The sequence below is a fragment of the Natator depressus genome, chromosome 12, assembly GCF_965152275.1.
Source record: "Natator depressus isolate rNatDep1 chromosome 12, rNatDep2.hap1, whole genome shotgun sequence".
NCBI lineage: Eukaryota > Metazoa > Chordata > Testudines > Cheloniidae > Natator > Natator depressus.
Genome location: NC_134245.1, coordinates 14,141,460 through 14,167,295, shown reverse-complemented (window position 1 = coordinate 14,167,295; position 25,836 = coordinate 14,141,460). Strand labels below are relative to the sequence as shown.

General features: G+C 43.6%; 1 protein-coding gene across 2 annotated transcripts; it reads right to left on the bottom strand.

Moving 5' to 3' along the window:
- Positions 1-5,934: 5,934 nt before the first annotated feature.
- AKTIP (AKT interacting protein) lies at positions 5,935-25,624 on the bottom strand. 2 transcript variants are annotated; one of them, XM_074968606.1, is made up of 10 exons: positions 25,516-25,624; positions 22,331-22,446; positions 18,737-18,942; positions 15,881-15,945; positions 15,701-15,801; positions 14,519-14,607; positions 14,343-14,441; positions 13,938-14,045; positions 11,097-11,157; positions 5,935-7,481 (listed from the first exon to the last, which is right to left on the bottom strand). In XM_074968606.1, exons 2-10 carry the CDS (start codon positions 22,370-22,372, stop codon positions 7,374-7,376), a joined length of 879 nt encoding a protein of 292 aa, XP_074824707.1. In that variant the 5' UTR covers positions 22,373-22,446; positions 25,516-25,624; the 3' UTR covers positions 5,935-7,373. The 2 variants fall into 2 exon arrangements, with proteins under 2 accessions (XP_074824707.1, XP_074824706.1); XM_074968605.1 differs by having other exon boundaries at positions 5,936-7,484.
- Between the last annotated feature and the right edge of the window lie 212 nt (positions 25,625-25,836).

Sequence of the window (25,836 nt, the reverse complement as noted above, 5' to 3'; positions counted from 1 at the left end):
TTCTGCTTCAATTAAGTCAACATCATTCTCAAGTCAGATTCTCAAAACAGATCTTTAAGACAACTCAGAGTCTTTAAACTTAACTAGTCATTAAGGAAGTCACTGTCCTTGTTTCTTGAATCTTTGAAGAGAACTCCGAGTTGGGTGAAGAAATTGCTTAAAGTATCGCTAGATTACAAATTTGTTCCCCTTACAATTTGCTCTCCTTACAATGTGTATGATAATCAAGGTGGGCCATTTCCAGCACAAATCCAGGGTTTAACAAGAACGTCTGAAGGGGGGAGGGGGTAGGAAAAAACAAGGGGAAGTGGAATTCATTTGCAGATTGGATACAATTAACTTAGGCTTGAATAGAGACTGGGAGTGGCTTAGTCATTATGCAAGGTAGCCTATTTCCTCTTGTTTTTTCCTACCCCCCCCCCCCCCCCCCGAGGTTCTTGTTAAACCCTGGATTTGTGCTGGAAATGGCCCACCTTGATTATCATACACATTGTAAGGAGAGTGATCACTTTAGATAAGCTATTACCAGCAGGAGAGTGGGGTGGGAGGAGGTATTTTTTCATGCTGTGTGTGTATATAATAAGATCTTCTAAACTTTCCACAGTATGCATCCGATGAAGTGAGCTGTAGCTCACGAAAGCTTATGCTCAAATAAATTGGTTAGTCTCTAAGGAATGACAGAGTTTCACAGTTTAAAATTGAGCTAGAAAGGATAGCTTTTTCACTTGTTCAAACTAAAATTTACCCCTTGTAAGTCTCTACTCCAAAGACCTTGCACTTTCTACATAGAGTAAGCCTCTTTTGAGCAAGAAAAGCTGGTTAGGATAGTAGTTTCATCCCTGATACATATTTTATTCTACAGACATTAATCCAGTCATGGCATCTACACAGCCTATCTTTCCATTTAAAATTTTAAAACAAGTTGAAGTAGAAGATGGATGTGAAGGAAAGCTCTTACTTTGTGCTACCTAGGAACTTTTTCCTTCCTCCCTCCGCCTGGTCTTTAGCCAGGGAAAACACTCAAAATTGAAATAGAGCAAAATATGGAGTTACAATGCTGTTCTAACCAAAAACACTAGCCCTTCCCTCATTAACAAACTGATTATCAGTAAAATTACTTACCCCCTTTCCTGGAGAGATCAGAAGTAGCTGTATCTTGTCTTTTCCAAAGAAGACACAAAGGCAGGCACTCCTTAAGCCTATGTTGATAGCGTACAAAGCAGGTAACCTCTTCATGAGGGCTGTGGGCAAAAACTTAGCCACCTTCTACTGTGTTCTGAGGACTGGAAAAAGCCCAGCTGACACAGATTTCCCATTTAGAAAAGCAATCAACAGGGCTGAGCCTGCTGCCTTTGATGGAGAACACCTGCCTGCGAGCCCTTGCAGCACAGACAGGAGTAGGCTCTGTAACTCATAGAAACTCATTTCACTCCCCAACTCTCTAAGCTATCAAGGGGGTTCTTTGCACTTCTCTCCCCCAATCCCTGGAGAAGGATGCAAATCCATGTTTTAGGGGATCCTGGACAGTAAGTAGGGATTTTGGGGGGGGGGGGGTGAGTGGGAACCAGAAATCCATTCTTACCCTAATTTATAGTATGAGGCAATGGTTTACTCAAGGACATATTAAGTCAGTATGAGAGCAGGGAATTGGAGACTATTCTAGTTTCACTATCAGTGTGTAACCTAGCCATTAAATATTCCCTTTTCCCCCAACTCCTACAGCTGGAAGCCAAACACAGTCAACTTGAGCTACAGTTACACATTAGCTTCCCAGGCAAGAGTTGTGGCATTGAGCTGCTGCACTAGAATGACTTGACTGAATTTGTGCATGTCAGGAAGTTTTTTCCCCCCCATAGCCCAGGAAGGGAGGGGAAGACGTCTCTGCTGCACTTTTCAGAACAGCACTGGACATGGAAACAGTGGAGACAGGAACATGTTCAAAGGGGGGGTTGGGGAGGAGGAATTACTGCAGGCCTCTTTCTCCACATAGCCTACGGGGAAGAGATTCCAAAAATGTCAAGTGACTTAAATCCCATTTTCAAAAAAGTGGCTGAGTCACTTGGCTTATGTGAAAGTTTTTTACTCATAGCCTTTATCCAGTACTCTTCTGCATCCTTATTTATCCTGTACCCTCTTCACCTCTAAGCAGAAGCACAGTATAAATGTGGCAGAAAGGGTTAAGGATTGTTATTGAGTCCAAGAGATTAGAGCAGGGGTGGGCAAAGTTTTTGGCCCGAGGGCCACAGCTGGGTCTGGAAATTGTATGGTAGGCTATGAATGTTCATGAAATTGGGGGTTGGGGTGTGGGAGGGCTCCCGCTGGGGATTCAGGCTCTGGGGTGAGGTTAGGGGTGCAGGAGGGTCTCTGGGCTGGGACCGAGGGGTTTGGAGGATCAGGGCTGGGGCAGGGGTGCAGGACGGAGTCAGGGAGGGACAGGCTCTCAGCAGTGCTTACCTCAAGCAGCTCCCAGAAACAGTGGCACGTCCCCCCTCTCGCTCCTACGCAGAGGTTTAGCCAGGCAGCTCTGCACACGGCCCTGTCTGCAGGTGCCAATCCTGCAGCTCCTATTGGCTGCAGTTCCTGACAAACGGGAGCTGTGGGGTCGGTGCTTGGGCAGCATGCAGAGCTCTCTGGCTGCCCCTACTCGTAGGAGAAGGAGGAGGGACATGCCACTGCTTCTGGGAGCCGTGAAGAGTGGGGCAAGATCCCTGCCCCACTCTGCAGCTGGAGAACTAGAGCAGGGAAAGCCCCAGACACCACTTCCCAGTGGGAGCTCAAGGGCCTGATTAAAAGGTCTGGAGTGACAGATGTGGGCCCTGGGCCATAATTTGCCCACCCCTGGATTAGAGGCAAAAGCATTTTTATTGTTTCAGTTTATTAATGCAGCTGAGACACATGGGGGGGGGAAATGTAGTAAAAAAGGCAAGCCTTGTCCATAGTTAGGGCCCTACCAAATTCATGGCCATGAAAAACATTTCACAGATTGTGAAATCCGGTCTTGTGTGTGCTTTTACCCTGTATTATACAGATTTCACAGGGGAGACAAATGTTTCTCAAATTAGGGGTCCTGTCCCAAGAGACACGTGTGGATGGGGGGGGTCATAAGGTTATTTTAGGGGGTGGGTCACGGTATTGCCACCCTTACTTCTGCACTGCTGCCTTCAGAGTTGAGTGCCGGAGAGCAGCGGCTGCTGGCTGAGGACTCAACTCTGAAGGCAGCATCCTCCCAGCAGCAGCACCGAAGTAAGGGTGGTAATACCATACTATGCCATACCACCCTTAATTCTGTGCTGTTTCCCATCAGAGCTGGGCAGGTGAAGAATGGCTGCTGACTGACGGCCCCTTTCTACAGGGAGTAGCACCGAAGTAAGGGTGGCCATATCATACCATGCCATGCCATCCTTGCTTCTGCTGGCAGCAGTTCTGTCTTCAGAGCTGAAGTCCTGGCCAGCAGCCACTGCCCCCCAGCTGCCCAGCTCTGAAGGCAATGCCGCCACCAGCAGCAGCACAGAAATAAGGGGAGTAGTACTGCAAGCCCACCCAGTAACCTTATGACACACACCTCCTTTTTGGGTCAGAACACCTACAATTACAACACTCTGAAATTTCAGATTTAAATAGCTGAAACCATGAAATATACTATTTTTTAATCCTATGACTGTGAAATTGACCAAAATTGGACCCTGAATGTGGTAGGGCCTTATCCATAGTACACCTTCCAGCTGCTGCTATAGCAGAGGCTACACAGATGGGAAAATTCATAATCCCTAGCATAGAGAATGAAGGGTGTAAAGCCCAATCATGCAAACATGTGTACACAAGGAACAATCAACTGTTCCCTGGAGTCAAGTAACCAATATGTCTCTGCCAGATCAGGCATCTAGTTTTTGGGAGGTCATTCCCATAGCAGGGGAAGGAGGGTGAAAGAGTGCCTGGTTAAAATAGGAAATTGTGACCAAGACCCTACAAACTGTGGAGTACTAAGAGCACTTTTAGTAACAGAACCTGAGATTACTCCATTTGACTCAGTCCCTTTATAGGCAGGGAGGGTGAGGTACAAGACCAACATTATTTGTTGTGGCACATGCAATGGAAGCACTATGGCAGCTGCCTTCAGAAAAAGCTAACAGTTACTTAGCCCTTGGTTTATCAGTCTAACTTTAAATATTCCTGTCCTCGTGGAGAGGAAATAAGCAGTGGATGCCTAACATTCCAGCAAACATCTAGTTTTAAAGCACTTTTTTAGATTCACGCTGACTTTGGAAGAGGGCTGTATTTATTCTGAAGGCAGAAGAGGTTGAATTTACTTTACATGTTTCAGAAATGGACTTCTAAGTTTGGGTCCCATCGATTCTGATTTGAAGCAGACTCATCTGTTGGCTTCAAACTCAAAGCAGGCTTATACCTTCTACTCCTGGGGGAATTCTGCACCAAAAAGTTAAAAATTCTATATTTTATTTGTCAAAATAACTCTAATCACACCAGTTTCAATTATTTTGGTAATTTATTTCAAAATACCTGTAAGCAAGTATGTCTGTAACTACAGACGCAAAGAAATTCCCCCAGGCATAGAGTTAAAGAAACCCTATGACAACCCAGTTCCTGTGTCTCTGTCCCCTTCCCCCAGAGCCCAGCCATGAGGTGCCCACTCCAGACACCTGCACCCCCCTCTACCTGGAGCCCAGCCCAGACACCCACATGCCCTCCTTCCCAGAGCCCAGGGATCTAGAGGGAGAAACAGTGTGATGCTGGGTCCTGGGCTTGTATGGAGTTTCCTGCACATCACCTCCTTCCTTCAGGGCATGCTGAGAACTGCAACTGCCAGGAACCCTTCAGCTCCCCCCATGCAGTCCAAGTGTCTATTTGCAAGCAAGCTGGACTCTGCCAGGTCTTGAGGCCCCTAGTGGCTGCCAGCAGCTCATATTTGGGGGGGCAGGGGGAATAAATTCTACATGCATTCATTTCTGTGCAAATTCTGCATTGTGTAGTGGTGCAAAATTCCCCCAGCAGTAACCTTCAACTACAATACAGGAGAATCTCTTGGGAAGCTTGTGCACTGGCTACAGATGAAGACTGTTCACTAACACTACTGTATGGACCCTGCTCTTGATTGTGTCAGGTTATCCACTGACAGATTTGCTGTTTTAAGCATGTTTTCTTCTGACAACTTCAGCAGTCACCTTAAACTTTGCTCTTCCCTCTGTAACATATTTTGAGTCACTCTCAATGTAAACACTTCTTGAAAGAACTTGGTTTATGGATATATCTATTCTGTTACTGAACAAAAGCAAATCCAGCTCTTCAGTTCACCATAAATTGATACACCACATCTACACCCTTTGAGAAACAAGTTACTTTTCCCCAAAAAAAAATCAATTAACATCTCACTTACAGAGTATTGCTTAGGAAGTAATAAGGGAAAGATCTTGCCCCATCTCCTTTACATGGCATACACAGGCCCTGGAAGACCCAGTGTTGGCAGAGGGAGCTTTCCCCACACTGCAGGAACTGAGAAAGACATCTGGGACCACGCTTCCAAGCCCTTGTATAGGGGGCATGCCAGGGCTTGGGTACTCCTGAAACCCCAGGTAGACCCATAAGACTGATGTAATTTAGACTGGCCTCAGGGCATGTCTAATTTACTTCAGAAAGCCACCATAACCCAGCATTAGAAGGGCCCTTAAAAATGTCTTAAAGCAATCTCCAATATGTATTTGCCACCTAGCTACCAAGATAAAATGCTTCAATACATCTGTCAGAGTTAAAGTTGTGTTGGGAGGGAACAGGCACTTTTGCCTACTAGATACATTCCTATTGGAGCAACTACTCAAAAGTTGTGGTGTAGTATCCCTCATTAGAGTTTGAGTCAAGAGTGGATTTAAAAAAGTTCAAAGAGGAATTAATTCAGGAAAGTCTTAGCCTCCTGCATAAGAGAGGCTATGCTCTCGATCACAGTGCTCCCTTCTTGCTTTAATCTAGAAATCTAGTGTAGCAGTAGTAGTGTATGATTTATGCCGCCTTTAAACTATTTGCTTCCTTGCTTTTAAGCAGGTGTTTGGGTTTTTTAGAATGGAGAACTTGTCATTTAGCAACTTTAAAAAAACAAATTAAAGAATTCTATACGATATGGGGAGCCACTACTTGTTGTAGCCTGATACATGCTTTATATTAAACATTACTACTATGAGAAATTAAGGGTAGATTCTCTTTAAAAAAAGATGTGAGCATTAGAAGCAAGGCAGGAGTACTGGCTGCGGAGTTTGGAAACTGGAACTGAAGCAGGTATGTCAGCGTATGAGAAAGGTTAAACAGAAAACAGACCTCAGACTGCCCAACATTAAAGGACTAGTGTCAAAAGTAAAAAAAGTCCCATTTCAAACTTGTGCACACACAAGACTAAGGATTCCTTTTAGTACCCTGGACAAAGCACATAGGTAAGACTAATTTATGTATAAAGAGAGTATCTATAACATACAATCTGATGTCTTCATACCAGCTACTCTGATATTTGTTTCAAGACTACTGTGTAGTTAAAGGAACAATGCAGCAAGGTTAACATGATTTTTTTTTTTTTATTTTTTAAGATGTCACTATTAACACACATTAGTCAAACTAGCCTAGTAATCCCTGCAGGTTTAACACATAGGAAGTCTAACATCTTCTAATATTTTATTAGATCAAAACCACCAATAAAAGCTTTGATTTTTAGTGTTTATGTAATAAAAGCCTAGTAAACCTAACCCTCTGCTCTCACCTTGTCAGACTAATGTGTGCTTTAGTGACAACATCCATTTGCAAGTCAGTAATATATCAAGCTGAGTGCCAATCTCAGCTCTGCCTTTCTTGAAAGTGCTAGTTGGAGTGAGTCACTGAACCCGCTATTTACAATTTAAAATCCTAATGTATTTACAATAGAAACCAACGTATTTAAAAATCATTAAATATAGTGTTTAACTCTGCTATATTAGTTTATAGGAACACAGCTTACCTCTGGCATCAGTTTTTCCTGCTAATACTTCTGCCAGTTCCTTAAGATTTGAAATAGCTATTCCTGAAAGGAAAATAAAAGCTTAGACAAACCCTCCAGGCATTTTAGAGCCCTGGGAGTTACCATCCTAGGTGCTCTTCATTAATAGAATTACTGCAATATTTAGAGATACTTCCATCCTCTAGGCTGCTGTTAAAACAATGCATATGTAAAACACTGAGAAGAGTCCACAAAAATCCATTGAGCAGGTTTACTGGAGTCACTGCTATCGTTCATTTTTTACTAATCCATTGTCAAGAAGGAAACTGCCAGTTTGCTGTCTCTCTCTCTCCATTACATTCCCTCCACCTACAGAAAGTGTTTTGTGCATCATGGTCCAGAAGAATTAGGTAGGCATGGTCTTCTCTTCTTTACTGAAAGGCTGCACTGATCCAGGCTTTACCCATGACAGCCCAGACACCTGCATGCTTTTGCAGTGCTGATCTTCTGGCTTCTTCTAGGCAGAACAAAGTTAGAGTCAGAACCCACTAAATGGTGTTTAAAAAAAGGTATATAGTTTTGGTTGGGTATTTTTACACTTAGCAGATCTTTATACCCATCCCTCCCTTTCAGACAGGGACATTATAAGTGCATGCTCTGGAACCTAGCTACTATTTTAAGGTATGTTGATAGCCTGGCAATCTGAAAGCCACTACACATTGCTAATGCCATAGACATGCAAAGTATAACATTAGGAATCTCAATGCTGCAGTACATTTTTGCTACTCTACACCTAAAGCTAGAAGCTGGGTTGTTTTTTTAAAACAGAACAGAATAAAAATTGAGGCCCATTCCCAACACCCTATCATAACAAGCATTTGCCATTTTTTCTACTAAAGTTATTGTAGTCAAAAGTAGAGTCAATCCCATTTACAGCTAAACAAAAATACACTAACAGTAAGGTGGTTTGTTCTGTGGTTTACTTCAAGTTGGTCCTATTACAGTATACTCATCCACTAGTATAGTGGCACTAATGTATAGGATCCATGGTTTGAAGATGGAAGCAGCTTTGCTGAAGGTTTCTGGACACCACAGCATCCTAGTGTGCAAGAGGCAGAGGGCACCCTCCCAAACCCAGAGAGGATTCAAGAGTCCTAAATAACCTTAACAGCGATAAACAATGCCAATATTGTAGGAAGGGATCCTCTAAACTGATGAATGAGTATTAGAAAACCATTTAACAGTAGAGAACAAGGTGTACCACTCCAAAAACCTTACCCAACTAGTAAGCTAGATGTAGAAGTGAGAATGAGCAAGCAGAAGAAAGGATTGGAATTGAGGGAGAGGGTAGATTAGTAAATTGGAGCTGGCAACAGGCAAGGGGGTAAGGCATCTTCTGAAGATTACATATTCACTTCAGCATCTAGCAAAGGAAAAAAGGGGGATCAGGTTGCAGATTTCTGTATTGAAAGAATGCGTCTCTATCCAGCATGTTGCTGTGGACTGTGTAGTAGACTCCACTTAGGCTTTTAGTATCGAGAGACCTACGTGGACGCCCACTATGTTATGTTTAGACAATGCACCAGTTCTCCAAGATGACATACCCCACTGGATGGGAGAGCAGTGGAAGTTTCACATGCTGATAGCATTGCCAGGCAGAAAGTTTAACTGATCCACGTGGGTATGAGAAGTGCCCCAATAGTAAAGCAGACCCTTGGCGGTAAGCCAGTGGTTTCTTAATTCACCACAAAGTTAATCTTGAAGTGTCAGCATGCTGGCAGAAGCCCAGAGAGTCTCCAGGAGGAAGGCAGCCCTGGAAAGTTTGAGAGACAGTGACAAGAGTCTCTGGTAATAGTAGCTGCCAGCTCAAAACAGCTGAAAAAAAAATGGGGGAGGTGCCAGGAATCCACCAAAAACCAACCAAATTTTTTTTTATATATATATATTATATACACATACATTACATACACACACTCCAGAAATCAGCTGCTGGGTTGCTGGCTGCAATGTAGATTTAAGTTTGAGGGCAAGAGATCCTGGATGAAATCCCCCCTCCTACGTGCTTTAAAACTCAACAGGCCTGACCCCGTTTCCCCCAAGTTTTTTGGGCACAGACAGATGCCTCCTGTTTTGAAATAAGCTATTTTGGCTCACCACTAAAATCCACAAAGTCTCAACCGTAACAATCAGTAGTCGGAGTTAAGTAAAATTTATGTACAATACTTGAAGTTAATTGGCCAAGAGGTAGCAGAATGACACTAAAGATTGAGATCTCAGAGCTCTTTTTTGCTATTGGCATTTAATCAACTAAATGCTGTTAGCAATGTTTCTATAGAAAGCCTACTCTGACAACAGTAGTAGGCGGCATCAAATGACTGCTGGAGACCTAGGCTTCCATTTAAAAAGAACGGAGCCTCTCACTCTTTTTGTGGCTTGTTGTGAAGTTCAGATGTTGCCCTGATGTACCTCAGTGGTGGTGGTAAGTCCCACTTCTACCACCAGCACAACCCCAAGCCTACCGAGGCAGACTTCTCTCCTGCAAATCTCAGTTGCTCCACAGAGGAAGACTTCCTAATCTCTTTACCAGGACCCACAGAGTAGGTGAGCCTGGGGGGGCGGGCTGTGTCTCATCAAACCAGGAACTTCAATGCATTTCTCAAGTTATCCTCCTGCAGCCTCAGAACCCCACAGAAGAGCAATCTGACTCCAGTATCTGGTATATGTTGCCGAGAACACTGCCAAGGAGCATGTAGAGCCAGTGCATAATTGAGACCTAATAGAGAACCTATGTTTAGGCCAGAGAAGATGAGCACAACAGCTGAGACGTTATGCATGGAGATGCAAATCTGAGCCTGCTGAGAAAGCAGCAGGGCCTGCCATCAGAGGCATCTCAGAAGATCAGCAGTCAGTGGCTGGTGGAGGGTTTTCCCCAAGTCAGTCATCCTGCAAATCTGCAATGCCTCAGTCAGGCAAGGATACCACCACCATAGGAATTCCATTCTCTGCAAGTAGATAAAGCTCTGCAATGCTGCACTTCAGAGTGCAGTCAGTTTTTCACAGTTGGTTCCCATGCACGGATGTGGTTCAGTTTCAGTAGACACTTCTGATTGAGTGGGGGCAGCAGTTTGTGTTTTTTGGGGGTGGGGAGGGGTGGAAGAGACCCATTGGAGATCCCCACCTTGGAACAGGGACTTGTCCTCATAGTAAATAAAACCCAAAAAATGAGAGAAAGCTTCCTCCATTTCCTGCCTTTCACAGCAAAGTGTGCTCCTGCCCAAAAGTTATCAGCTTAGCTACCCCGATCTCCAAAGTCTAGAGACTTTACCCAGTAGTCCAGCTAGATGGGTGTAATTAGACTACATTAGGGTATGAGTCCAAAACTCCCAGAGTCCATCGATATCACAACAGTAACATACCTTCGTTAGTACATGGTATAGGGAGTGACAGCAGCATCCCTAGTGACCAGAAAACACCATGGCTTGTGCTTCATATTTTGTATATCATGAAGCAACTATGACATTGACCAAATTGTTTAGGGAAGTTATTTCTAGTGTTCTAGAACTGACATTTCCTGAGGGGAATAGCAGCAGCATCCAAGTAGTTTTAGTAAATCACTTCCCTCCTCCCAGAGTTCCTACATGTAATGCAATTAGAAAGTTCTGGAGTTTTGACTCATTTGTCATTAGGTAACAAGTCTCCTCAAATGAAGAAAGTGACTGTGTTGATGCTAAGTAGTCACCTGTTCAAGCGACAGAAGCACAACACTGAACATATCCAACCTCAGAAAGGCTACCAGACAGTAACTAGTGTTAGTCATTAACAGTCACTTCCATCACTTGATACATCTGAGAAATAAAGCACATGAACCTTTAACAGTTCTCCCAAGCAGCAGAGAGCTGTGTAGCCAAGATTTTGTAAGTGAGCTGCTGGGTGCTCTGTGCTTTTGAGACTCAAAACATTTACTTAACTGCCCAACTTTTGACACCCACTTATAAAAGTCTTATAGGTACATGTAGGATTTTATATAGAATACAAGCTCTTTACAAAAATAAAAGACCAACCCTGCTCTACAGTGCCCAATACATTGAGTGTTACTGTAGAATAAATAAGTTGGACTTTGTCTACATACTTTCTGAGTCAACATCTTCTCTCTAGCTTCATCATGTATAGCTGGATTCCATGGAGAAAAGCTATAGAAGAAAGCAGAAGTGTTACAAACTTCATTTTGCTTTAATGTTCCCTCACCCAGCTACCCACTTCAGAGGAAAAAAAACAGCAATGAGTGGGGGGAGATCTCTAATGTTCCTCTGAGCTTTCAGTGAGCTGCAAAACCTTTTGTTTCCCCCACCAACAGCATCAAGAGAAAAAATACCTAATCCACAAAGTGGCTCATCACAGATCTCATCCAACATATCTGCTCAGTGTCAAGCACCCAAATACTCATTTCAGCTGATACCAACACCAAGAATTAGGAATTCACCACCAACGCTAAATACACTAATAGTGATTAGATGACAGTTCTATCAAAATTAAGTTTCACCCAGAGCTATATTGCCACTGCAACAGTTCAAACTATGAGCATGCAAGTTCAACTTGTAAATATCTGAACACCAGATTTGTTCCTTAATGTGACCAGATTATTTTATCAGTTATTCATTAAGCAAGCCAAGGGTTTAATGGATAACCGGTAAGGAAATTTACATATTAATTTAGCAGTGTTGTTGTAGTCATGTTGGTCCCATATAGAGTGACCAGATGTCCTGATTTTATAGGAACAGTCCTGATATTTGGGGCTGTGTCTTATATAGGCACCTATTACCCACCACCCCCTGTCCCAATTTTTCACATTTGCCATCTGTGTCTCCAATATCCTGGGACTAGGGTTACCAAGGTGGATGAAGTAATATCTTGTATTGGTCCAATGTCTGTTGGGGGAGGGAGGGAGAGGTAGAGGGACTTCCAAGCTTGCATAGTGCTTTTCTTCAGGTCTGGGAAACAGTGTCACAGCTAAATAGAAAGGTGAAACAGGTGGTTTACTGTAAGTAGTTAACGTATTTCAAGGGACCATTCAAGATGAAGTGGCCTGTTAACAGCTCTCCAGACACAGGGCTAAAGAAGGAAAAAAGCTGGGGAGTTTAAGTGAGTTCTAGATTGTAGTAAGCTATAAATCCAGTGTATCTATTCAGTCCATGATGTTTAGTATCTAGCAATGTTATGAATTTAATGTCCCAGGCTTGTCTTTTGCAGATGTTGGGCAGATTTCCTTAGAGAATGAGGTCAGATTGAGTCTCACTGCTTTGTAAAAAAGTGTTAACCCATAGGCGATATGGTGTGTTTGTCTTATTTTCCTGTGAGAGTTCATTCAAGAGTGTAGCGGTTGACTGGTTTCACCCACACAGTGGTTACTGGAGCATTTAGCACAATGGATGAGCTACACCACATGTGATAGGCATGTGTAGGATGCATGGATTTTGACAGGTGTGTTGTAGAGGAAGGGGGCATTGATCACAGCAGCAGAAGTGTCTACAAGTTTTGCATCACTTGTTCTGCCAGGGTATGGTATCACTGAATTGGTATGTCCTGGTCTGTGGGGAACTTACTTCTGATAAGCTTGGAGAGGCTGGAAGTTATTTGACAGCCAGAGAAGGGGTGCAGGAAAGATTTTTCAGGATGTGGTTCCCATCAACTGTGGGCTGTAATTTTTTTAAGATACTCACTACAAGAGGCAGGAACCCACAGCGGGTGACAACCAGAGGTGCAGTCAGAGGGGGTTTTATTACTGTATCAAAACAGCATCTCTTGGGATATCTGGGTGGCACATTCCGTGATTGTGTTAAGGTGTATATCCCAGACTTTTTCCTCAGAGCTTATTCTGTGGTATCCAAGTGCCTGGTTGTGGGTAACAGAATTCTTGGTGTGTCTGAGGTCGTTACTACATCTGTGAAGACAGGTGTGGTGATCAGGGGGTTTCTTGTACATTGCTGCCTTTAGGGTTTCATTGCTGAAGCTGATCATGATGTCCAGGAAATTGATGCTAGTGTGGGAGTACTCTAGAGAGTTTAAAGAGATGTGGTGGAAATCAAAGAGATGAGTCAGTCTGTCCACAGGATGAAAATATCAATGATATACCTGAGATACATTGGTTTTGTGGTGCATTTGTCCAGAAATTCTTCTTCCAGGTGGCCCACAAAGAGGGTGGCTTACTGGGTAGCCATTCTAATACCCATGGCTGTTCCCATAGTTTGGAACAAGTGTTTGTTAGTGAATGCAAAATTGATCAGGATGAAATGGATTAGTTGGACAGTGTGTTTGGGATGGATATCTGAGGGTTATCCAGTCTAGTAAATACTTGAGGTACACAGCAATGAAATCATTGTGAGGGATGTTGGTGTACAGGGAGGTGATATCCATAGCGGCAAGGATGGTGTTCTGAGGGAGGTTGTTAATGTTGGAGTTTGTAGAGGAAGTCAGTTGTGTCCTGGAGGACACTGGCCCCCACAAAAAAGCTTTTTTTTCCTCCTTTTGTCCCTTATGACTGGAGAGGTGTTAACAAGCCACTTCACCTTGAATGGTCCCTTGAAATGCTTTAACTACTTATTCTAAACAATCCATTCCATCTTGTATTTAGCTGTGACATGCTGAATACCTCTCTCAGACCTTTAGAACTGTGCAAGTTCAAAAGCTTCTCTCTCACCAACAGAAATTGGTCCAATAAAAAAAATTACTTCACCTACCTTGTCTCTCTAGCAGTGTTACACTAGTCTGCATTAAGCTTTTACTCAGTATTAACTGTCAACTACCCTGATTCAGATGTGTGTATAAAGGGATTTTTGTAAAGGAGGAAAAAGGAACTGTCAGGGTTATTAGACCAGAAGTGATAGCATACTACGACTTCGCATCAAAAGCTATACTGTGCTTGAATTCAAACAGCAGAACATATGGAATTAAGTATAACGCATAGGCTACTTACCTAATTGCATAGGGATCTTCTATTTTAGGCTGATCAAATAAGTGACTGCTGCATAGTTTGATACTGTCTACCACCTTACTTTTGAAGAGCTGAATATCTTTTTCATATCTATAAGAGAGACGTTTCTTAAAACTTCACCATATGAAATTAGCAAGATGTAAAGTAGTCTTCGTTTTTCAAGATGATGGGGGACGCTAGGGGAATGAGGTGTTTTAAGTTTGTTCAGCTATCTGATGCTGTATACCGTAAACAGGTGCTAAACAAATGATACAGTAAATTTAGCTGTTTAATCTAGACTCTGGCATAGGTATTGTGTCTGTAAGTAAAGAAATAAACAAAAAGCTTAATGAAAATGGAATATGAAATTCTAAATACATAGCCAAAACAGTTTAGGAGGACACCTACAGCACTGCAGCTTCCGGATTCAAAGGACTTGTCGTATCAATCTTGTAGAAGACTCTGCGAGCATACATTAGTACTTGCCATATATGATTATGGTTTCGCCTAGGAAGAGAGTAGGTAGTTAGTGAGGGACAGAGGTTCAGCATTTCTGTATTAGACACCAGTACATTAGTACTCACCTCCATTTTGCAAATGCTCTTTTCACATCTAATTCACCTGAGAGGGGATCTACTAGTGGGTGGAAGACTGGTAGGTCGAACACCAAGCGCTGTGTTAAAGATACAAGTTCAAAATTGCTTTAGTGAAGTTACTCAAGCCTATGGTTAATCTGATTCATAATAAACTTTCACTAAGATGTGCTTTTAGGACCCTGTTAATGGGTGCCCAAATCCATAAGGGGACCTCTGCTACTTTTGTTAGAAGCAACCCCTTGCATTGCTTGAATTGAGAAGAGAGGGAAAAAAATTTACTTTTAAACATCTGACAGTATTGTGTTTGGCCAGTTCACTGTTTCCTCTTTATAATTAGTTCTCCTATTGTTTGTGTAAGTTCCTACAGCAAGAGGGCAGTTAGTTTTAATAGAAAAATGATTTAACACACCAAAACTGGCAGAGGGACCTAGGAACAGGTGCAAAATTAACCATTTTCAACTTTTTTAAACAGTTTCCCCACTGATTCTGTCCCTTTTAAAAGCGTTTAAATTACTTAAAAGCTGTCAATTAAACTGCTTCCTTCAGGGGTTTGTGGCTGTAATGTTCTGCCATCATAAAAAAATTATGAAAGCCTGACTAAGCACATCTTCACTGTGCTCTGAAAGCAATCATTGACAGAGGAGACCAATTTCATAACCAACAATATTCTGCTGCCAGTCCTAAAAAGTTTGATCCTAGGAAGGAACAAAAGTATTCTAGTTGGACAAAGGCACAGGAATAGTGTTTCATTTTACATACCAAAAGGAAACGATGTTACTGAGACAAAGTAGCGGATGACAGCTCCATTCCCACCTTGACCCAAGCTTAAGAGTCAAGAAAATACTTTAAGTAGTCAACCACTCCTCTAAAGGCTACTAAGATCCAGGAGTCATAATTACAGTTACTACAATGCAAGTCCTAAACCTCTAATAGGGCTGGTTGAGCCTGAAAGTTAACCCCACACCCAATGCAGACAGTGGAGTTGCTACAGAGTAACAAGATGATCCTCCACGGACAGTAGGCAGGGTGTACAAGCCAGCCAGCAATGCGTTCCTAATCTTCACCAACCAGTGAACAAAGCCAGTCCCAGGAACTGAACAAACGCCATTCTCCAACTCCATAAAAGGAAACTAAGTTTCATGATTGTTTTTAGATTACTCCAGCACTTACTGGGCAGTCGCCATCTGGGTAATTGTCAGGGATGTAGACTGTAAATTTGAACACACCATCCTGGTAGAGGCCATGTCTTATGAATATTACTCCAAACCACACTGTAAGGAAGAAGAGTTGTATGAGTTGGTGCAAAATGCCTTAAATATGGTAAAATAAAAGAACTACTCCTGAACTTACTTAATGCTGATCTGTAAGATGGCTGCACATAAACTCCTGGCAGCTTCTGCTTTACGACCAAAGTGCTGTAATAATAATCAGTCATTTAAGATAAAGAGCTGTCTGAGGACTGGATTAGCATATGCATTCTGCAGAAGACTTTCCAGTATACAAGATAGTCCAGTGCTGTGCTGCCAATATCTCAACAAGGAACTCTTAGAAATATTTTCCTTCCAATCCCAAGGGTGGATGTGCTCACAGGGGGAGGGGTAAAGGACTAAAGAATCCACTTCCCCTCCCCCCACCCCATTTAAAGAGATATTGGCAGGAAATTCTTATGCCTCCTGTTCCAAGGTTACTGGAAATGAATGTTTAGGAGGAGAGTGAAAGTGACTTGACCCAGTGCTGACTTGTTAAATATATTACTGAAAAACGAACTTTCCCTCCTATAGTCAGTTTCTCATTTGTATGGCTCTTACACAGCAAAGGAAGAGACATTTTATAGACAATCTGACAGATGGATTTGGGGCAGGTGTGGTGAAGGATAACTGCTTGTGGTTCTATTTTTTAATATTAACCAAAGCTTTAACTTGAAATTTAAACAACGCTTTCAGTCATAATCATGGTAACTACTGTAGGTCAAGGGCAAAGTGGCGTGGCAACAGAATAGGGCAAGTGAAGATGCCAACCAAGGAGGGCAGGCAAGTGCAAGAAATCATTTTAGACAAGTAAGGCCTCTGAGTACCAGGAGCAATAGGTGAGGGCTGAATCACCAAATCCAAGGCAAGAAAACAATGCGAAGTATGACCTGAGTTTTGACCCCTATTTTCTCCCTTCCCACTCCCCAGTCATTTGAGACTGGTCATACAAGTTTGAGCTGAGCCCTCTACTGTGTGTCATGGAGTTACTAACTTGATGATTTTACGCAGTTCATGTCCAATGGATTACAACTGATTTCTCCCCTCAACTTCCTCTATTGCTTTTGCCCTTTAGTAGATACCATTATATCATGGAAATAGCATTGCAATGCTGAGAGTGGATAAAAAAGACAACATTTTTGCTGTTCGAGAGTAGGAAAAAAAATTGGTATGTTTCCAACACCATGTTGGAAACACTAAACAGAATTTTACTGAGCCATTCACTGAAAATGAATGGTTAACACAGTATTCAGCTAAAGCAATTTATAAATAGGCTTCTCTGATTAGCTGGCATACTCAAAAGTCTGTTTTAAGCTGAACACAGCAGGCCAACAATGAACTAGTGAACTGTCTGACTGTACCAGCATCAAAGTCAGACGACATCATTTGTTATAGTACCCTTTTTTAAAAAAAAACAAAAAGCCTTTGTTATCAGTGCCTTCCGCTCAGGCTTTGATTTCCATGCCATCAGCAACTGCTTAGCAACAGGAGACCATTATTCTCCGCTGCACTCCATGACACTAGCATCTTAAATTGATGAAGATGTTAGAAACTCAGGTTGTCAGAAGATTAACTAGAGCCCCACAGCATGAAAAAGTGTATGTAAACTTTCTAAATAGAACTAAAAGCTTTTTAAAGAGTTCTCATCTTCAGTTTATTAAGATTTTTAAATGGAAAAAGTGTTTTTCAAAATTAGCATTGAATCAGGGCTTAAGGGAATTGCATTCAGAAATCCGTTTCATAGCTGAGAATGCACCAGACGAAGTGACTAGACAAATTACATGACTAAGAAGAAAAATTTGCAATACAAATGTGCATCTTATGCTCCCTCCTACACTCACGATCCCAGACTGATCCATGGAGCAGTGGTCCAAAGCACTTCCTGGTGATCCATGGAAAGCTGACTAGTTACATTTCATTGGCTCCCCCTACCCCCCCCGTTATAAATTTCATTAGAAGATGGCTTTCCTAATATTGACTTTCCATGTAAGTAGACACTTTAGTTGCTGCACATTGATCACACATGATTGAGGAACAGTCCACAGTATGAGAAAGTCCGGGAATCGCTGATTAGGATAACCATATTTCCCAAAGGGAAAACATGACACCATGTGGGGCTAGTCTGAAAGCCCCACCTTTGCAGCTTGTCCAAGCACCCTGAACCCACCACCTCCCACGTGGGGCTGGCCCAAGCCACAGGCCTGAGCCCCCCTCCCCATATGGGGCTGGCCCCCATGCCAGGCTGGAGCTGGCATCGCTGCTTGCCCAAGCCCTGCCTATCCCTTGTGCAGGGCAGCATTACTGCTCCCCACCACCACATGTTCATCCGCACCCTTTGACAAAAAGTGGGCATTTGTCCTGTTTACTCTTGCCATCTGATCAAGTGGGCAAGAACAAATGGGACAAAAGCCCACTTTTGCCAAAAAAGTAGGGACAGCCAGTAAAGGCCTTAAAAAAAGGCACCATCCCAGCCAGAACGGGATGTATGGTTACTCTATCCCCAATACACCCACCATATTAGGCGGTGGTGAGATTAGGAAGATAGATAAATGAAAGATGCATGGCACCTTCCTGCTGGACATGCATTGGCTTTTAGTTAATCTATTTTAAAAAAAAAGTATATTTCCTTCCTAAAAGCAATTTAGTGTACATTTTTCATCTTATGAGGATGCCTAGCGCCCAAGATAGGTATATCTGGATTTTAAGTTTGCTATGTACAAAAGGACCATCCAAAGCTATAGCCAAAAACAAACTCCAAAAAAGCAACTCCTCTCCAAGATAACTGACTATATTAATTTTGCAGGGTTTAGTGTTTAAATGAGCATCCTGGGTATGGTTTTAAAAGTTCTATACAAGAACTGTTTCTAAAGCTACTCCCTACAATGATATTTAAAAGTTTTCTGAAGTACAAGACCAGCGAGATAAAAAGGTGAAATATTTTAAAACTAAAGCAACATACAATTCTGCAAGGAGAGAGTATTCCAAGTAGAAAGGCCCATAGGAGGCATGTGTTCCATTCGTAGACTGGGATGAAGGGGCAGGAGAAGCAGGCTTGGTCATCGGCAGAGCATTTTTTGGAATAGAAGGCAGCTGTTTCTTTGTAGAGGTGCGTGGAGGACTGGTTCTCAACTCTCCAGTTAGAGTCTTTTCTTCTGTTTCAGGTCTCTGTTAAATACATATACTATATATATTAGCATTTCAAGTTTATATTCTATAAACCACTGAATAGTTTAGGCTGCAAGCTAAAACTTCTATTCAATTATATACCAACAAAGTTGAATTAGGTTTGAAAGATTTCACCTTACTTGTTATTACATAATCATGGACTCCACACAAGTCACTTCCTTACAGATTTTCTTTATTACTGGCACTGGCCGAAATCTGAGCAGACACTGCTTTAGCTTTTAGTAGGTGGTAAAAATTGTAGAATAAAGCAAATTATGCCTCCACAGTCTCAAATTAGAAACTGACAGGTAATCTAACATCAGCTTCCAAATCAGTCTTCATTTCTAACACTCAGTGTATTGAGATGAACCACTTCAATTCCACTAACAAGTCTCTCTTCAATTTAAATACATGAATGATTAGTACAGTAAAGAGGTAAGTGGAACATTCTGGGGCGATGAGTTCAAGGGAATGATGCCTTCCACTTCTGTGGGAAATGTTTGTGCTGAGGCAGGCACAACATAACTGAGTAGATTATACTAGCCTATCCTCATTGTTTGTAACCATCGCATTAGATAGCCTGGGCTGCCTATAGTCCTTCAGTCATCTGCACAGAAGACAGATTTTACATGTGTCAGTTGTAAGTATTTCACTATATTAACCAGTTAAAGACTATCATGCTTTCTATTTTACCCATGAAATAATCACCACTGCACTTAAGTAGTCAGAAGGCCTGAGAAAGCGTTCACTCTACGTACAGGAGAATTAGTTATGGTTCAGTGGGTAGGCCAAGACACAGACTTCTGGATTACTGGTTAGAATTTAGACTAGTTTTAGTGATGGAAAGTTACCATGTGACTGGGGTCTTCTGTAAAAGGTCTGAGAACTGATCTAACATCCACATCATAATCACCACCACCACCACAACTTTCACCATTGCCGAGAATTTTGGAAGTAAAAGACCGAAGAGGTCTTAGACTGAACTTTTAGTTGTTCTTCCTCCTGATAAATGACGACTTGTGGGACAGATTGTTCCACACACTCCTGGGGAAATTCTGCACCACTGAGCATGTGCAGAATTCATGTCCCCCTGCAGATTTCTTTGCTTCCCTGAAGAAAACTAACTTCTGAAAGGGAAGTCACAATAGAGGGCAGGCCCCCCTTCCCAGTACTGCAGGCATGTCATTTTGGGTGCCTGAAGCAGCTAGCAGAGGTAAACCACCATGGGGCTGGGGGATGTCCCGGCAGGTGGCTTCTACCCTGTGTGGGGCTCAGCTGTTAGTCCCGGCTGGGCTGGGGAGGACAGGACTTCTTTTCCCCTGCAAGGAGCAGCCAGGGCCAGGTCCCACCCAATACCAGAAGTGTCCCCCAGCTGCAGGAAGTGCCATGCACACGCATCTCACTTCCTACCCCCATCACTCCCCAGCTTGGGTAAAAGGAAGAGATGGGTCATTGTACATGGAGCTGCTCACTGGTCCACCCAACCCCCATGCATCCAGACTCCCCCTTGAAACCCCCAACACACAGACTCCTCTCCACTGAGTCCCAACCATTCTTCACCTGGACCCCCCTACAGAGTCTCACTCCCATCCCAAACCCCCACCCCCAATCACCTGGATCCCCCACTGAACCCTCTTACCCAACACCTGGATCCCTCCCATACTAAGCCCCTCCACACTTGGATCCTGCCAGGATGAGCCTGCCTGCCCCACATCTGGATCAGGACCAAGGCTGGGCATGTATGCTAGATGCTGTCCCTCTTGCTTGCTATCTTTGTGTGCTTAGCTTGCAGATACAGGGCCCGAGTGTATTCCTGAGGCAGGCCCAGCCTTTGCACTGTGTCAGGGTTGGGTGCAGCGTCACCACCAAGTCCGTGGGAGGAAAAGAGTGAAAGAGGAGGAAGGTGGTTGGGGGGCTAGGCTGGGCTGAAGGGTAATCTCCCACCTCTGTGCAGCCAGTGCCCTATGCTCCCCACTGCCACGCTGAAACCTTCACATTTATTTATTGACAAATAAAACATGCAGAATTTTAAAATTTTTGACAAAAGATTGCTTCAGACTAGTACAGGCGGTCCTCGACTTTACAACATTCAACGAACGGCACTTATAATAATTGGTTTAGACTTTATGACACTCTGTCCCACAATGGAGTGAACTGCAATCCCGAACTATGACGTTTCGACTTACGATGCAATATGCAGGAACTAATTATGTTGTAAGTCTGAGGATTGCCTGTATTCAATATCTCTTTAGTTTACTATCCATTTAAATAATATATGGATATTCTGTCTACCTTGCTCAGAACTAGAACTCAATACAGAAGTGTTCTCACAACGAAGAGGGTGGGGAAAGCCTCGGCAAACCACTTCTAACAAGATGTTATGTAAATCTGAGCTGCTTCACTAATTTTTTTAAGAGGGTACATTCACTGTAGATTCAAATTTTCAAGATACATACAGAATCATAAGTATTCAACCCAACAGCAACCTTTTCCAGTATTTTTATTCATGGCTTTTCACATTCATCTGTAATAGATCTATTTTATATGCAGCTCTGATAGTTCTTTAAAAGACATAGCATAGAGGAAGAGCCCTCAGATCTGCACTCAAAATATGCCCACCCAACTGCCCAACTTTAAAATATTTAATTGACATGGCCCTAATTGAATGCTAGAGAGGCATTCAAGGTTAGCTTTTGGATTCACAACAATGACAATCATGACTTGCCAAACCTAGAAGGCAATCCATAGTTTTGCTATTTTCCAGCACTAGTCTGGGGTTGAGGAGGTGAAGGACCAGAAAGTGAGTGAGAACCATGTTGAAGAGCACTCCCTGCTCTCTTCCCACAAAGAGTTGCTGATGGAAGACAGGTTTTAAAAATTTTAGAAGCCTGCTATTTGTGCTCATCTTTTAGGTCAAATAGACACAGAAGTCCCAGGTACGCACCTTAAGTCCAACAAAGGTTAAAGCGTGGCCCAGAGTAACACAGCTGCAAGAACCTGGATAGACTCAACAGGGTTCAAGTTACTAATATCCACCTCTTGATGAGGTAGTCATGGATTTCAGTTTCCCATGAAGAGACTGACTTATACTTAGGCAAACATTGCAGTATAATACTGCAAGTTAGAGGATTCAGTTTTACAGACTCTGCTAACCAGAGCTACCTTCTGTTTACCTCATGGCTGTCTAGGTGACAGTCAAGAAACCCACAGCATTCTGATAACGCTATCTTGTCAAGATCTTTTTCAAGATGGATTCTGAGGCTTCATTTTAAGTCACTTACTTACAGGCTTTATATTTTGATAAATGTAAATCTGTTTTGTAATATTATGCAGTACAGCTTGATAAGAGGTGATTAACAATGCATATATTGTTTATTAAAATATCCACCTTGCGTGAGGAACTTGTAGACATGCTCCAGAAAGGGTTCATAACGTGTATCCCAAGTAAAGGGCTGCAAATGTTGTCTCCAGACCCTCTCCAGCACTTTGATGTCACTTTCTAGCCTAAAAACATACAGAATTAGAAGTTAAAGAGTGTTTGTCATAACAAAGAAAAAAACAAACAAGGATTTCAACACATTTGGGGTCAGATCTAATTAGCCTATTAATAGGACATTCATTTTGAACTTCAGAAACAGAAGTTTCTGAAACAGTAATCAACCTCAACTAGTTCAAAAGTGCTCCAAGATATTTCTAAACATTCATAAAAATCATATTTGAACATATATACACACCTTTCAGCCATTCTCTTTGCATTCCTATCTGTACTCTCCTCTCTGCAAAGATGTCATTGGACAGGCCTGCAACCGCCCAATGGGGAATTCAAGAAAACTAAGCTACCCAACAAACAGTTGGGTCCAATTGCGGACGGCACTCTAATAGCCTATTCTGTAGCTTGGGCAAGTTTTTTCATCCCTGGTTTTGATCAGCTGACTCTGCAAGACTGTATGCCTTTTAAGAGTATTAGTTTGAAAAGTCTCTGCCATTTCCAATGAAGGAATTAAGCTTGTTGAGCTTTCATCATGTGTGCCATTGTGTTTTTATTTGCATAGAAATGCAGCCAGGAATAGATAAAGTCACAAAATGCAGAAGTTTCTCTGTAGCCTTTTTTTTAAAATTGTGTTCCATTACAAAAACCACACTATGTACTTAGTATGATCAGTGGTCCCAACAGAAAGTACTCCAGTAAAAGTGGGAATTTCATTGAGGCACTTACCATTTGGATCGCTGCCTCTCCTACTCCCCTTCCATTTAACATCAGTTTATCTACTTTAAAGAGATTTCAGCTACTCTGTGTGTGTGAAGCAGCTCCTCTAGTATAGCCCATTACTCCACCTCTTTCCAACTCTGAATTTCTCTCCCCAATTTCTTCTGGTTTTTCCCCCGCCCCCCAATCTCTAGTTATAGTAACTAAAGTATTTTGGTATGCAGTGTAGACGTAGCTGTGTTGGTCCCAGGATATTAGGGACACAAGGTGGGTGAAGTAATCTTTTATTGGAACAACTTGTGTGTGGCTCAAAAGCTGGTCTCTCTCACCAACAGAAACTGTCCAATAAAAGACTGGTCCAATAAAAAGAAACTGGTCCCCTACCTTGTCTCTCTAAAGCATTTTGTAACAGTTTTATATAATTTCTATATGATTCTGTAGGATAATGATTCATGAGTCAATTCACCATTAATGCCTGTCCATTTCTTTTATAGCTGTTATAATAGCTTTTTTCCCAGATCAAATAATCACCAGTGGCTAGCCTCAGTCAGGACTAATGGTCCTGTTTTTCATTACACAATTTGATTACATTCAGCCAGGTAAGTTAGAAAATAATGCTCCTTTAAACTTAAAGCAGCACTTGTAAAAACGTGAAGATTGCAGCAAAATTTCTACAAAGCCATATCGGCCTGCTTTTTAAAGAAAAAAAATCAATTCAACTAGATACAAATAAAGCATTTTATATCAATAAAACTTCAGCCACACTAAGTGTTTCACTGATTTAACTATGTCGTTACATTCAATAGTTAAAATTGGTACTTTAACAGAGCTCAGACAAGCCCTCAGATTTTGAGTCTTCTCAAACTTCATCCACTCATTTTCAAGCCATCCACCCACCCAGATTATGGCTTCGCAATCACATCCTTATGAATAGGTTCTCCAGCACGACCCCTCCAGCCAACAGATTTACAAGATACATTCAGGACTCAAGATGCAGGGAATAAGCCCCATCCCTGTTTTCTCCCTCCTGCCCCCTCAAGCACACACTTCGGATTAAAGCCCCCAGGTATTTGTTGATTATCATACACATTGTAAGGAGAGTGATCACTTTAGATAAGCTATTACCAGCAGGAGAGTGGGGTGGGGTGGGGGAGGTATTTTTTCATGCTTTGTGTGTATAAAAAGATCTTCTACACTTTCCACAGTATGCATCCGATGAAGTGAGCTGTAGCTCACGAAAGCTTATGCTCAAATAAATTGGTTAGTCTCTAAGGTGCCACAAGTACTCCTTTTCTTTTTGCAAATACAGACTAACACGGCTGCTACTCAAACCAGGTATTTGTTGGGATCAGATCATAAGAAATGCTGAATGAACAGGACTATTGAGACATCTCTGACGAGTCAAACTGGTCTGCAAACACTGCTTCCTCAAGGCAGTATCATGGCCACACCTTTATACAAAGGCCTCCCAGCGTCTCAGTCACAGTTCTCATGGGACAGTCCCTTCCCCATTCCCTTCTCACGCTTTACCTTTATTTCTCCGTCATTGCACACCGCACTAGTCCACTAGTTAAGCTGCACCAGGCTGATGCGTTTCTGCCCTGCAAAGCTTCCAGTTCACAGGCACAAGCGGGCAGCCCACAGCAGCCTGTGCTCAATGGGCAGGTTACAGAAGCCGGGGCTCGGGATGCTCGAGCTCAGAGCGCACGGAAGAGGAGGAGGACGACGACACGGAGGTCACAGGAGAGCAGGCAGACGCGGCGAGCCGCCGGGGCGCACCGGGGACGGCCGGAGACACCGCGGAGACCGGGTTTATAGCTCGGAAAACGAGCGCGTGCGAGCCGAGGGAGAAATAACGTCGAGGGCTTGTCCTCGCCCACCCAAGCCGGCGCCCCGCCGCCCGCTCCCCCTGGGGAGCGGCAACGGCCGGCTCTGCCTCCCCAGCCCCCTGCCCCGCCGCACGCTCCCGGCCGGACCACCCCCCCCCCGCCGCCTCATGATACCGCCCCGCACCTGTGCCCACGCGCCGCCGCACCTGTGAGGGGAGCGGGCCCGACCCACCGCCCCCTCCGCCGCGAGGCGAGCAGAGCCGGTAGGGCCGCCGCCGCCGCCGCCGCCTGCTCCTGGCGCCCGTCCCGGCCCCACCCCGTGCCGCCAGAGCATCCCCGTCACCTACCCCGCAGGAGCCCCTCCCACCCCCGCAGCGACCGGCTCTCTCAGCCCTCAGCGCGTTCGCCTTCCGGCGGACACTGTCTCCGCCCGGCCGCCGTTGTTGTGCTAGCTGTAAGGAGGGGACCCCGCGTTTTCGCTCTTTCCCGCTGCCCGGGGAGCCGGGCGGGGCTGTAGCACAGGCAGGCTCCACTCACCCTCACGAGTTCCCCAGACACTTCGCTGCAAGCGCGGCCGAGTCCCCGCCAGCCGCCGCTTCCAGCTCACCCACCAGCGCCTCCGTCCTCTTCCCCCCGTCCGCAGCTCTCTTTAACCCCCGCCCCCAACAGCAATATCCGGCCGGCCTCTGACACGCATTGGCCGCAGAGTCAGCCAATCACAGGCCGACCTTTCCGGGCAAGTGTTGTGACTGAAGTTCGATGACTACCACACTGGCCAATCAAAACCTCCGCCCCTCCTGTGACGCTCCAAACGCGGCCGCACCCGGTTACCAAGGTACGCTGCCCGTCGCCAATGAG

What these genes read in the sequence shown, in the direction of transcription:
- AKTIP (XM_074968605.1), bottom strand. Translation starts at nt 22,372, where the DNA reads ATGAACCCTTTCTGGAGCATGTCTACAAGTTCCTCACGCAAG. An exon ending in CTACAAGTTCCTCACGCAAG is followed by an intron (nt 18,943 to 22,330) that starts GTGGATATTTTA and finishes TGTATTTAACAG; the next exon opens with AGACCTGAAACAGAAGAAAA. An exon ending in AATCCGGAAGCTGCAGTGCT is followed by an intron (nt 14,046 to 14,342) that starts GTAGGTGTCCTC and finishes TCTCTCTTATAG; the next exon opens with ATATGAAAAAGATATTCAGC.